This window comes from Salmo salar, chromosome 22, assembly GCF_965601325.2.
Source record: "Salmo salar chromosome 22, fSalSal1, whole genome shotgun sequence".
Taxonomy (NCBI): domain Eukaryota; kingdom Metazoa; phylum Chordata; class Actinopteri; order Salmoniformes; family Salmonidae; genus Salmo; species Salmo salar.
In genome coordinates, this window is record NC_138312.1 from 35,388,953 (window position 1) to 35,403,615 (window position 14,663).

The window sequence follows — 14,663 nt, forward strand, 5'->3', positions numbered from 1 at the left end:
TTTATATGCAAATATTGATATAACCATCATATTGAAGGAAACGTGGAGTGACGCGATGACATGTGCGGCCTTTCCATTTTGATTTGTTGAGAAAGCATGCAGTTTATTAGGCTACAGATTAAATAAATTATGATTACTGCATTGTTGGGATTAGAGTTTACAAGAAAGGCATTTCACTGTATTTGTGCATGTGACATTAAAACTTGATGAAATAAGTTGATGAACTTCACAGGGTGGTGAAAATGCAAGGTGATGAAGTTGATGCTCCTTTCCAATAAATAGAGGGTCTTATTCTGGTGACATGACGATCGATTCTTGGCTGTCGTTTATTTTTATTTGTCAATCTCACTTTTTTGTCCATAATCATCGTGAAGGCCAGGTATGCCCAAACTGGGGTATGCACAATACCATTGGGGGTACTCCAAATAAAAATGTGATTCACATTAAAAAAAAATTAAAAAATGTAAATGTAGTGTAGTGTCACCCATTTCTCATTATGGGGTTGTGTGTTGATTGTTTAAAAAAAAAATTTAATTCATTTTTAATTCAGGACCATCAAAGAGGCGCAAATATGATGAGAACTACATTGATTTGGGTTTCACTTATAATTGGAGTAGTGCCTTTCCTCAGCCACAGTGTCTTATATGTGCAAAGGTTCTCTCTCAACTCGGTGAAACCTTCACTCTTGCGCAGACATTTAGAAACAAAACATGGCAATTTGAAAAAAATAAGCCACGGGAATTTGAGCGAGAATAAAGATGACTTTCATGTAGTAAGACATGTATAAAAGCAACAGATACCATAAGAAGGGGCTAGAAGCGTCTTATATGGTGAGCTACCGAGTGGCTAGGACAGGCAAGCCCCATACTATTGTGGAAGACTTAATTCTTCCTGCTGCTGTGGATATGGCTGGGACAATGCTGGGGGAAAAGGCCAAAAAGACTATACAGACAATGACTTCATCAAACAACACTGTTTCACGACACATCAGTGACATGGCAGGAGATGTTCTGAAACAATTACTGCGTCGCACACAGGCCAGTGAATTATATGCGTTACAACTGGATGAGTCAACAGACGTTGGAAACCAGGACAACAGGAGAGGATATTTTTAAAGTACTGGACAGCTTTGTGACAGCAAATGGACTTTGGTGGTCAAGATGTGTTGGTATCTGTACTGATGGTGCAAAAGCCATGACAGAGAGACATTTTTTATTTTATCTTTATTTAACTAGGTAAGTCATTTAAGAACAAATTCTTATTTTCAATGACAGCCTAGGAACAGTGGGTTAACTGCCTTGTTCAGGGGCAGAACCACATATTTTTACCTTGTCAGCTCGGGGATTCGATTTTGCAAAATGTTGGTTACTAGTCCAACACTAACCACTAGGCTACCTGCCGCACATACAGAGTGTGATAACGCGCGTGCAAGCAGTTGCTCCCGACTCCACTTGGGTACACTGCAGCATCCACCGAGAGGGTCTTGCTGACAAGGGAAAGCCTGACAGCTTGAAAAACGTTTTGGACACTACAGTGAAAATGGTTAACTTTATTAAAGCAAGGCCACTGAACTCTCATGTATTTTCTGCATTATGCAATGATATGGGCAGCAACCATGTAACACTTTTACAACATACAGCAGTGCGCTGGTTATCAAGGAGCAAAGTATTGACACTTATTTTTTTTATGAGAGACAAGCTTAAAGTTCTCTTTACTGACCAAAACGTCCCTGACCGCTTGCATGATGACGAGTTTCTCACACGACTGGCCTATCTGGGTGATGTTCTCTCGCCTGAATGATCTGAATCTAGGATTATAGGGACTCTCTGTAACTATATTCAATGTGCTGGACAAAATTGAGGCTATGATTAAGAAGTTGGAGCTCTTCTCTGTCTGCATTAACAAGGACAACACACAGGTGTTTCCATCATTGTATGATTTTTTTGTGTACAAATTAACAAGTTTACAGACAATGTCAAATGTGATATAGCGAAGCACCGGAGTGATTTGGGTGCGCAATTACGCAGGTACTTTCCTGAAATGGATGACACAAACAACTGGATTCGTTATCCCTTTCATGCCCTGCCTCCAGTCCACTTACCGATATCTCAACAAGAGAGCCTCATCGAAATTGCAACAAGCGGTTCTGTGAAAATGTTATTTAAATCAGAAGCCACTGCCATATTTCTGGATTGGGCTGCACTCAGAGCACCCTGCCTTGGCAAATCGCAATGTTAAGACACTGATGCCCTTTGCAACTACATACCTATGGGAGAGTGGATTCTCGGCCCTCACCAGCATGAAAACTAAATACAGGCACAGACTGTGTGTGGAAAAGGATTTAAGACAGACTCTTTCCAATACAACCCAAAATTGCAGAGTTATGTGCATCCTTTCAAGAACACCCTTCACATTAAATTGTGAATAACTCACCACAGGTTTCGATGTACAAATAAGGTTTTATATGCAAGATGGTTAAGAGCAAAATTATTGATTATTATTATATTATTATTTGTGCCCTGGTCCTATAAGAGCTCTTTGTCACTTCCCACGAGCCGGGTTGTGACAAAAACACTCACTCATTCTTATGTTTAATAAATGTATCGTATAGTGAGAGCGCGCTGCCCCTGGTGCAGCTGGAGGTTGAATGTTTGAAGGGGTACGGGACTATAAAAGCTTGGGAACCACTGATGTAGGCAATACGTTGCTAAATACCAATACCAGAGTGGGAACACTCGCTATATAATGGAACATTTTCGGTGAGAAAACCATCAGTAGAGTTGAAAATGCGATGGAAACCCATTTAACTTGTATTTATTTTATTTGGTACATGGGAACATCTCTTTTGGGAAAATGTGCATATTATATTTAAGCAGATTTTTTTATATGTCATGAAAATCTGTCGCCAATTGGATGAAGAAATGTGGATCATAAGCTAGGTTAAGTACAAAATGTATCTGGATTTTGATCAAATGAAAATACCACAAAACAAGATGACTAGAATCTAAAGAAAATAGTTTATTTCAAAATAAAAATGCAAACTTGGAAAGCATAGTTTTCTTTTCCAATATAGGAGATGCTGCAGGCCACTCGTCAAATACTTTACTTACCAATATTACTTAATATCTCAGAAAATCATAGTTTCTTGATATCCATGCTGTAAATTCTATTCAAAATCTCATACCGCAAACAAAAAGCTACTGGTAACTTGCAACACCTTCACCTAGATAAAGCAAAGCATTGTCCTAAAACTGGGATCTTTGACCACAGAAGGCTGCACAATCTACAAACATTTGTACCAAGCAGACCTTTCATTTGTACTATCACTGGTGTTGGGGGAACCATTTGAACATTTGTGATGATAACCCCTCTCCTTCATATAGTTGAGGTGAAAGGAAGTGTGAGCTTTGCTGGAAATTACTGTCCAAATGACAAACACTGAAAACCCTGTATACTGGGGTTCCAGTGCAGCACTACAGATGTAGCCTGTTTAGATAGAGATGGGTATGGTAAGAGGACGCATACCCGTGTGAATCAGGCTGTGTCTCTCCAGGTGGTAACGCTGAATAAATCTCATGTCACATATGCCACAAGCGTACGGCTTCTCCCCTAAATCGAAGAGTACCAGTTTTAGTGAAAGGTCCCCACAAAGAACACCAAAAACGGTGAATGAAAATCTGACACTAGACAAGGAGGCCATCTCATATTCTTAAAAACACCAGTCACTTAATCCAAACTGGTGTTTCTGCTGGCCTTATGTATTTCTAACTGTATTAGCCAGGCATTTTAAACATCTCCCTAACTGGTAATGGAGAACCTCCAGAAGTTAGCTGGCCATTGTGGTCTTGACACATACCTGTATGAATGAGGATGTGTCTCTTCAGGTGATATCCACTCCTAAATGCGCCATAACAGTGATTGCAGATGAAGTTTTTCTGCACTTTAGATATTGGACAGTTACCATTCTCATCCACAACAACCACCTATGCAGGATAGGGCAGAATAGAGGCTCGTCAAAAAAAATGTAGGCCTAAATACACCACACAGACAAAAACTCAAAGATACACATCTACTAAATCATCACTACAAGTATGACTTCACTTTTGTATAGAAGGAAACATATGATACATTGGTTTATTCAGTATGAGAAAAGCTAGTACTGTCCAAATAGTCCTGGTTAAAAAGGTAATACATTATTTCTAGCTCCTTATAAAAAATAAAAAAAGAGTTGACCATTTAAATGACAAAGTACCCAAAACCTAGAGAAGGGTTAACCCCTCCCACCCCCATATGTTACTGCTCCCCCTCTCTCACACAATAACAGTTGTGTTCCCCTCCCCCCTCTTTCCTCTCCAGAGAACCCCATCTCCTCTCCACTCCTCCCCCCACACAAACAAAATATGTGCACTCAAAGGCACCAACTCAGCTAGAGACAAAAGTCAGTCTTATACACATAGAAGCACACAGAGAACCAAACGCCCACAGACGTGCACACAAACACACTTTCAGTCTGTTTTTATAACACAATCCCTCTGAAACACAGAAAAGAGTCCATTTTGCTTTAAAAATTCAGAGGCACTGACCTTCCCTCCCCTCCCGTCTTGCTCTCTCACTTTACAGGGCGTTCCTGACTTCCTGTTCTTCTTTTTCAGCTGCATGTCTTCGTTGGCCCTCATTTCCTTCTCGTCCAGCAGGCGGGGTGTGTGGAAGTCGCCCTCCTTCCGGATAAGCTGGGGTGCACAGACAAGAGGGAAAGAGGGCTTTGAGTCAGCCTGACCTGACTTTTTTTTGATAGCCTGGAACGTACAAATAGAAATTACCGTACAGAAATAAAACAATAAAGAATATATTCCTTGCTTTCTAAATAAAATAAAATAAAATGTGAAGGACAGGATTTTTTAGAATCCTTTATGGGATTATGCTGGGAAACGAAAAATAATGAACAGTAAAAATAAAAAAAGCTTTGTCAAAAAACAGAAGGTAAACTCCCTTCATGCCTACTTTTCAATTGCTGTACATATCTGGCAGCCTCTTTAAATCATTACTGAAGACTATGATTTAGGTATATTAGCAGCCCACAGTAAGAAAGTGCTTGACCTACATAAATGCAAGTTACTGCTGAGACCTAGCCAATGTGAAATATGTCAATTTCTCATTTGTTGTTCTTTCAGCGAGTGACAATGACAAACAACAAAGTCCCCTCCTCCCCCTCTGCAGTGCCCCGGCAACCTCCTAACCAGGGGTGGACAGCTCATTCCAGATGGCAGGATCATGTGGCTCTGAGGACCGCGGTCTGGGCCATCCCTCTGGGGCGGTGGTCCATGGCCGAGCGGAGCCATCATCTTCTTGGGCGGACCGGCCATGGAGCTGGCCTGCATCAGGGCCATACTGGAGAGAACAGCCTCACAGCCAAGCAACCCCGCCTGGGAACAGAACCGAGCCTGAGTCAGGAAAATCCACTATCAGACATTTAGAAAATACATAGTGAGCTCATTTGTTGTTTTGGCTCTGTACTCCAACACTTTGGATTTGAAATAATACAATGACTATGAGGATAAAGTGCAGACTGTCCACTTTATTTTAAAGGCATTTTCTTCTATATTAGGGTGAACCGTTTAGAAATTACAGCACTTTTTGTACCTAGTCCTCCCCATTTTAGGGGACCATAAGTATTTGGGACAAATTCACGTGTATAAAGTAGTAAAAAGTTTCATATTTGGTCCCAAAGTTAGAAGCACAAATATAATACCACCAAGACATGCTAACCTCCCACCATTGCAATAACAGGGGAGGCTTTCATTTTTGGTGAGTGTATGGTATATTTGTGCATCTAACTTTCACTCATTATTCTGCGCTTCTTCAGGTCAATCTGTTATCATGGTAGCATCCGCATTACTATATTAGTCTTCAGAAACATTCTATTCTTATTTATAATAAAAGTGACTCCAAAATGCCAATATAAATTTATGATAAATAATGTATTAGGCACAAAATCATCTGAAACAAACAAAACAGCAAATGCATCCAACATGTTTAGAATCACAAGCTTGATGTAATCATTGAGTACTAGGAATATGGGACCAAATACTAAAACTTGACTACTTTAATACACAAGTGAATTTGTCCCAATACTTTGGGGGGTGGGGGGGAGACTATGTACAAAAAGTGCTGTGATTTCTAACTGGTTGACCCGATATGGATGAAAATACCCTTAAATTAAAGCCGACAGTCTGCACTTTATCCTCAGTCATTGTGTTGAAGTACAGAGCTAAAACAACGTGTCACTGTTCCAATAGGTTCGGAGCTCACTGTATAAACAGAACCAGTCTGGATGTAGAGAGGAGCTAAACAAAGGAGAAAACAAAAACTCAACACTTCCAGAGGCTGAGTTAGCTACACCAGAAACTGTATGAAACACAATGATAAACGATATCAAATACTTCTTCAAACAGAGAACCTTTTATGACGACAACATCCTGAGTGACAAAAGATAAATGTAGCCTAACAGTAGGCATGTTGGTTGTAGAAATTTTAGATTTTTTGTTGGAAAACAAACCCATTTCATATGATCGCGGACTGAGCTGCTGGGCAGATGTGACATTGCAGTGGGAACGGTGTATGTGAGGGCGGGGACGGGGGCGGGGACAAGGTCATCCAGGAATCCGTCAATCAGGATGGTCAGTCTGGTGGGAGGCCACACCCACCTCACTCATCTAGCACTAAAACTGAAGAAGAGGACGATGTGGACAAAACATGAAAACGCATTCAATAATAATGAAGAAAAAAATGTTTAAACGCTAAAACCTGCAGTGAATCAAATTGTAACTACTCCAAATCACACAACACCCAATTCTTACTCAAAAACAAGCATCGCCATAATAACTGTAGACAGTCCTTTGGTTAACTCCTTGTTTGCCTTTGTCACCAAAGGGGTATCCTACAAAGCAAGCTAGATCTACTCAGAGTTTTCTAAAGCTAACCAGCTTCAGTTAGCATCACATTCCATCTCAGGACTCATCTGTATTACGATGGTGCATATCGCTCGTCCGCCTGCCGCTAACTCTAGCAGGCTTGTAACTGCGCATGCATGTAGCACTTGGCTTGTCGAACGCCAAAATCTTAAATGATACAACGCTGAAACATCAATCCATGGACGAGTCAATGCCACAATTTCATTTGTGCCGAAATCAAAATGAAAGAAAAAAGTTCTTGCAAATTCAGCAGGCTATGGTGTGAAATAGGCTTTTAGAAGTGCTGTCTTTATTTTATTACTACTTATTGTTAAAATGCCGACTTGTGTGCTTATCAATGCACAACCACAAGCCCCCTTCCCCACTCCTAATGACAAAATAATCGAGTCATACAAACGAGTTTCTGTGCATTAAGTTTAAAATGCATTCTGTCATTACTAAATATGTAATGTGATATTAACATTATTTTTTAACAAACATTTGATTAATAAAATATTTTAAATCCTCAAATGAAGGGGATGATGACAATATTTGCCAGAGGGAGGGAATCTGATTTCATGGTCCTCAACTCGTGGCTCAGTCACTTCAGGAAGTGGAGTCAGCCTGCCCCGGAGCCGGTTAGTTCTGAAGGATTCGTTGCCATAGAAATGTACCTGGCTAAAAAGGTAAGCCACCTTCTTATGACGCGTTATCCTGAGTTAAACTCAGAGTTGACCAAAGTTACCTCGCTAACTTCTCATAACTACTTCGTAGGATAACCCTTTGGTCACTTGGCTATGAATTAAGATTTTGAAAGAGCCGCTCAAGTGTCACACCAACACAACACATCTAGCTAGCTAATACCCAAAATGGGATTCTCAAGCAATTCCAATACAGAACAATACCAATTGTGTACATAAAGATAGCTAACGTTAGCTAGCTGTTGAACAAGTGTGACCACAATAAATCTACAATAAATTTGGGACAAAGAAAGGGCTGATAGCTAACAGATTTGAGAAAAGGGTGCCTCCACATGATTTTAATCACTTTCTGACTGCACCCCTTTTGATTTGAACGAAACCTTTCATACATGTTTACCCATGGTGGAAACAGTAGTCAGAAAGTGACTTTTTGCAACGCAATGCCAAAACATTGAGCGAGGTGCTCAAAGTCGACCGATTTTGCATACCCCACCATACCATGATACGTCCATGTCTTCATCACTGAAAACGATAAACGGTTGAGTTTGATATCATTTCAAAGCTAACAAAACAGGGTTTTCAAAATAGTCGGATTTCTTGAACAAACAAAATGTTTATAAATTGAAGCTTTATTACATTTCTCATTTTCACAAATGTTGTAGCTTCGACCCTATTTGACATCATCTTAAGTGTTTGTGTTGTGCCCGTCATTGGTTGAGACAGTATACTCTTGAATTCAAGGTGGGTGTTATTGCAAACATAGAAATGAATTCCAAAACCGGACCACTCTCTTCAGACAGCTGAAATTTAGCTGATACACCATTGACATTTAAATTGTACTGAAACTTGAAACTTTGCAAGTAGTGCCAGAAAGATGGACGCCGCTCCACCCACTGTCGAATGTGAACTTCAAAAGGGTTTGTCTATTCTATTATCTATTTCTATGATTTGAATAGGTTTCCTATGATAGATCAAAAATGTAATTTATAACGGATATTCCCACTCAAGTCAACATTCTATGATGGGTGGACCTCCTTTGAAAGTTGGAATGTCAACTTTATACACATTTGAGTAAATCTATCAGCCCAAACATGACACCGACCCACCCTGTATTCAAGAGTATACTGTGTCTCAACTAATGGCAGGCACAACAAACAACTCAGATTATGTCATATAGGGTCTTAGCTACAACACACACTGAACAAAAATATAAACATTTCAAACCAATTTTATGTCACATATGCCAAATATAACCTTACAGTGAAATGCTTAATTACAAGCCCTTAACCAACAATGCAGTTAAGAAAAATAAGTGTTAAGTATTTTTTTTTTAAATAAAAAGTAACAAATAATTAAAGATCAACAGTAAAATAATAGCGAGGCTATATACAGGGTACCAGTAAAGAGGGGGTACCGGTACAGATCTGGACCCTCTAAAATTATCAGCCGAAATTGTAGCAACCCCTATTACTAGCCTGTTCAACCTCTCTTTCGTATTGTCTGAGATTTCCAAAGATTAGAAAGCAGCCGCGGTCATCCCCCTCTTCAAAGGGGAGACACTCTAGACCCAAACTGCTACAGACCTATATCTATCCTACTCTGCCTTTCTAAAGTCATCGAAAGCCAAGTTAACAAGCAGATTACCAACCATTTCGAATCCCACCGTACCTTCTCCGCTATGCAATCTGGTTTCAGAGCTGGTCATGGGCACACCTCAGCCACGCTCAAGGTCCTAAACGATATCATAACCGTCATCGATAAGAGACAATACTGTGCAGCTGTATTCATCGACCTGGCCAAGGATTTCGACTCTGTCAATCACCACATTCTTATCGGCAGACTCAACAGCCTTGGTTTCTCAAACGATTGCCTCGCCTGGTTCACCAACTACTTCTCTGATAGAGTTCAGTGTGTCAAATCAGAGGGCCTGGTGTCCGGAGCTCTGGCAGTCTCGATGGGGGTGCCACAGGGTTAAATTCACAGACCGACTATTTTCTTTGTATACATCAATGTCGCTCTTACTGCTGGTGATTCTCTGATCCACCTCTACGCAGACGACACCATTCTGTATACTTCTGGCCCTTCTTTGGACACTGTTAACTACCCTCCAGAAGAGCTTCAATGACAACTCTCCTTCCGTGGCCTCCAACTGCTCTTTAATGCAAGTCAAACTAAATGCATGCTTCTCAACCGATCGCTGCCCGCACGACTAGCATCACTACTCTGGCCGGTTCTGACTTAGAATATGTGGACAACTACAAATACCTAGGTGTCTGGTTAGACTGTAAACTCTCCTTCCAGACTCACATTAAGCATCTCCAATCCAAAATTAAATCTAGAATCGGCTTCCTATTTCGCAACACATCCTTCACTCATGCTGCCAAACATACCCTCGTAAAACTGACCATCCTACCGATCCTCGACGATGTCATTTACAAAATAGCCTTCAACACTCTACTCAACAAATTGGATGCAGTCTATCACAGTGCCATCCGTTTTGTCACCAAAGCCCCACATACTACCCACCACTGCGACCTGTACGCACTTGTTGGTTGGCCTTCGCTTCATACTCGTCGCCAAACCCACTGGCTCCAGGTCATCTACAAGTCTTTGCTAGGTAAAGCCCCGCCTTATCTCAGCTCACTGGTCACCATAGCAGCACCCACCCGTAGCACGCGCTCCAGCACGTATATCTCACTGGTCACCCCCAAAGCCAAATACCTTTTTTGCACTATTGGTTAGAGCCTGTAAGTAAGCATTTCACTGTAAGGTCTGCACCTGTTGTATTCAGCGCACGTGACAAATAAACTTTGATTTGAATGCAAATAGTCTGGGTAGCCATTTGATTATCTGTTCAGGAGTCTTACGGCTTGGGGGTAGAAGCTGTTAAGAAGCCTTTTGGACCTACACTTAGCGCTCCGGTACCGCTTGCCGTTCGGTAGCAGAGAGAACAGTCTATGACTAGGGTGGCTGGAGTCTGACAATTTTTAGGGCTTTCCTCTAACACCGCCTGGTACAGAGGTCCTGGATGGTAGGAAGCTTGGCCCCGGTGATGTACTGGGCCGTAAAGTGTTGGTCCCATGTTTCATGAGCTGATACAAATAAAATCCCAGAAATGTTCCATACGCACAAAAAGCTTATTTCTCTCAAATTGTGTGCACAAATGTGTTTACATCCCTGTTAGTGAGAATTTTTCCTTTGCCTAGATAATCCATCCACCTGACAGGTGTGGCATATCAATAAGCTAATTAAACAGCATGATCATTCAGAGGTGCACCTTGTGCTGGTAACAATAAAAGGCTACTCTATAATGTGCAGTTCTTTCACACAACACAAGGCCACAGATGTCTCAAGTTTTAAGGAAGCGTGGAATTGGTGTGCTGACTGCAGGAATGTGCACCAGAGAAGTTGTCAGAGAATGGAATGTTCATTTCTGTACCATAAGCTGCCTCCAACATAAGTTGTAGAGAATTTAGCAACCAGACTCACAACCACAGACCACATGTAACCCCGCCAGCCCAGGACCTCCACATCCGGCTTCTTCACCTGCGGGTGGGGGGGGGTATTTCTGTCTGTAATAAAGCCCTTTTGTGGGTAAAAACTCTTTCTTATAGGCTGGGCCTGTCTCCCTCCCTGTCTCCCCAGTGGGTGTTACCACATTCCAAGACCCACCCATGGCTGCACCCCTGCCCAGTCATGTGAAAACCATAGATTATAGCCTAATTAATTAATTTCAATTGAAATAATTCCTTATATTAACTGTAACTCAGTTAAAAAAAAATGTATTGCATGTTGCATTTATATTTTAGTTCAGTATATATGAACACATAAAAAACAGATAACGGTATAGCTTAAAATGTCAATTTTATTAGACAACAAAAGTTTGACAATTCTGTCTGTAAGCTTTCAAATGATTTCAATCTCAACCGTTTCAGTGATGAAGACATGGGTTTCGTGGTAGGGTGGGATATGCAAAATGAGTTAAAGTTAAATGGCAATTGCGGTCAAAAACTAGATTTTTCTGCGTTTTAAATAGAAGGGTTGGTTGTTTAGCAATAAAACCAACAGGTGTGCAACTATGGGGCAAAACAGACAGAGGCATAGACTGTTGAGAACATGTAAACTATATTTGGTCTCCAAATGTTTATTGAAAACCAACACATTTGCACAGCGAGCACTCGTCTCAAATACATTGTACAGTTACTGGGTTAGTTAGCGAATTTGTCATATTAGCACAGGCATCAGTCAAAACGCCTCAAAGCATGGTATCATTAAGCAATAAGGCCTGAGGGGTGTGGTATATGGCCAATATACCACACCTAAGTGCTGTTCTGAAGCACAACACAGAGTTCCTGGATACAGCCCTTAGACGTGGTATATTGGCCATATACCACAACCCCCCCGAGATGCCTTACTGCTATTATAAACTGGTTACCAACGTAATTTGAGCAGTAAAAAAATAATGATTTGATATACCACGGCTGTCAGCCAATCAGCATTCAGGGCTCGAACCACCTAGTTGATAAATAAACAGTTATTTTTACTGCTCTTATTACGCTAGTAAACAGTTTATAATAGCAATAAAGCATCTTGGGGATTTGTGATGTATGGCCAATATACGCATAAGGGCTGTGGCCAGGCAGTCCGCGTTGCATAAGAACAGCCCTTAGCTGTGGTATATTGGCCTTATTGCTTAAATATACAATGGGCTGAAACAAGCCACCTAAGATTCCCCACAAGGCAGCTTCTTGTCGTTGTTGCTAGCTATCTGAACATCAAAAATCATAACGCACGCCTACCCGGGCACGTCATTGTCGTGACGTTGTCGGCCAACCCGTCTATACATTTCCAAACTATGAGGATGGAATAATACTGTGAAGATGACAATAATGCCCTTTAAGTACAAGCGCTGCTTAAAACGACTGCCTGAAATGTCGGTTGGTTGGAATTTTGGCCAGGTAAAATGAGATCATAGACCAATAAGAGAGTTAGTTCCAACCCTCTCTGCCAATAACAGCTAGTTTTCCCCTCCCTACTCAGAACACTCCCAGACAATCCTAGCAAAATGATTACTTTAGAAATTGCTCTTTGCTAAGAAGCTATTTTTCTTTTTGAACATTTTAATTGAAGACAATCACAGTAAGGTACTTAATCGTTACCCAAAAAATATTTGATATAGACAAAAACGAATGCAATGGACATTTATGCACCGCTATCTCCTGAACGTTTTGTCATTCAGGGTCAATAAGTCACTTTCTGACCACATACCATGGGCAAATATATATGGAAGGTTTTGTTCAAATCAAAAGGGGTGCAGTCAGAAAGTGATTTTAATCATATGGAACGACCCCATAGCCAGATAGTTGAAAAACATTTTACAAATGAAACCAATGGCACCCATAGCCGGCAAGCTAATGATCCAAGAGAAACCTCAAAAATATATTTTACCAACCATTGTTAACACTACATAAATATTTAATTTCGCAGGTGCTCTAACAGAACCACTGCATCAGCAACCTCTTGATACACTAGCAGCTGATTATCATAACAGATTATTACAAATAGTAAAGTTAGCTGGCTATTTTCCCTGGCTGCACTGCAGCGAGGTAACGTTAACGGGGCAAGGTTATTGACCATCAAGTAGTGTGAAAAACATGCTAGTTAACTGTTACGGTAGAAATACTACTTGATGTAATATTTAATTGACTAACCCAAAAATGTAAAGTATTTCCTCATAACTCACGGAAACAAAACAGAGCGAATACGCGCTAGCTGTTTCGGGCTAACATAACGGCGTTACCGTTGGCCTCCACGCACATCAAATCGTACAAACTTGAGTTGCCATCCATCTACAAATCGAAATATGATATCGCTAGGCAATTTCGATGTGATTAGATCCGGATAAATACAGCTAGTTACATAAAATAACAATTCGAGGATTGCAATCAAACGAGGCACAAGACTGAGCAGTTACAGCAAGATTTCGCGATAAATAGGGAATGGTCGATGCGTACTGTAGTTAGCTACCGTTCTCCCCCTCCCCTGTTGTCTACGCTAACACAAGTCGTGTCACTTCTTTTTTGCTTAGAGGCGGAGGCCGAATTTGGCAAATATCGTCTGATACACGACTAAACATACAAAACATTGGTGATATTCAAACGTAATTTTTTGTTATTTACCTTTAATTTTCCTCGTCTGTCGTGGCTCGTCACCCGAGTTCCAATTTCTTTCAGTTTACAAACACAGGAAACGCCACCGGATGTGCTCCCTGAGGAGAATCCTGCTATGTGATTGGAGAAAATGGGTATACACGTCTGCCATGTTGGTGAATGTGAAAACGTTACTCCATTTTAGTTGGTATCAATTAGCTGCCTCAACTACAGATAATTTCAGTTTAGAACGGGATTATTTTTGCCTCAACATTGCCTGGATTCATGCACGTTGATTTTCTTCCACAAAAACATGATTTTCAGCCTTTGCCCTTCCCAAAAACATCATCAGGCTTAGGCTATGCTAAAACATTGGAGTTCCAATAGGATGTGTGAATCAAAGCATGTAATTTCCAATTTTGTAACTGATAACTACAATAATATATTCCCTTTAGTAGACACTTTTGTCCAAAGTGACTACAGTCATGTGTGCATACATTTACACAGGGGTAGTCCAGGGAATCAAACACACTACCTGTCATTGAAATCACCTACCAACTGAGCTACAGAGGATGACAAAAGCATTGGCTTTAGAATGTTACAATTTTCTTTGACCAATGCATAGCCTAGGGGAGAGTGTGGTAAATACATTTTTTACATTCAGCATCACTGAATAGTACTCTAGTATTCTTTCTAACAAAGACATCTATATATATTTCAGGATGTTGTGTATCCCTAGAAATAATCAGAATTCATGTAAACATAACAGTTTTGAAAACAGCTTGTCCAAAAAACACTTGTCTCTTGGCACAATTTACCCCGGTTATGGGCTAAATTGAGTCGCAGGACAGGGTAAATTAAGC

At 40.7% G+C, this 14,663-nt stretch overlaps 1 protein-coding gene across 50 annotated transcripts in view; it reads right to left on the reverse strand.

The window, feature by feature from the left end:
• LOC106583293 (uncharacterized) overlaps positions 1 to 13,950 on the reverse strand; it is a 38,406-nt gene extending 24,456 nt beyond the window's left edge. For 40 of the 50 annotated variants that reach the window (XM_082967559.1, XM_082967556.1, XM_082967555.1 and 37 more), the window contains exons 1-6: positions 13,831 to 13,950; positions 6,557 to 6,725; positions 5,238 to 5,423; positions 4,584 to 4,730; positions 3,857 to 3,983; positions 3,526 to 3,609 (exon numbers count right to left, since the gene is read on the reverse strand). In XM_082967559.1, the coding sequence (XP_082823685.1) occupies positions 3,526 to 3,609; positions 3,857 to 3,983; positions 4,584 to 4,730; positions 5,238 to 5,423; positions 6,557 to 6,601 (589 nt within the window). In that variant the 5' untranslated portion in view covers positions 6,602 to 6,725; positions 13,831 to 13,950. The remainder of the gene's footprint in view (positions 1 to 3,525; positions 3,610 to 3,856; positions 3,984 to 4,583; positions 4,731 to 5,237; positions 5,424 to 6,556; positions 6,726 to 13,830) is intronic. The other 10 variants (XM_082967560.1, XM_082967558.1, XM_082967557.1 and 7 more) reach the window with 2 other exon arrangements.
• Between the last annotated feature and the right edge of the window lie 713 nt (positions 13,951 to 14,663).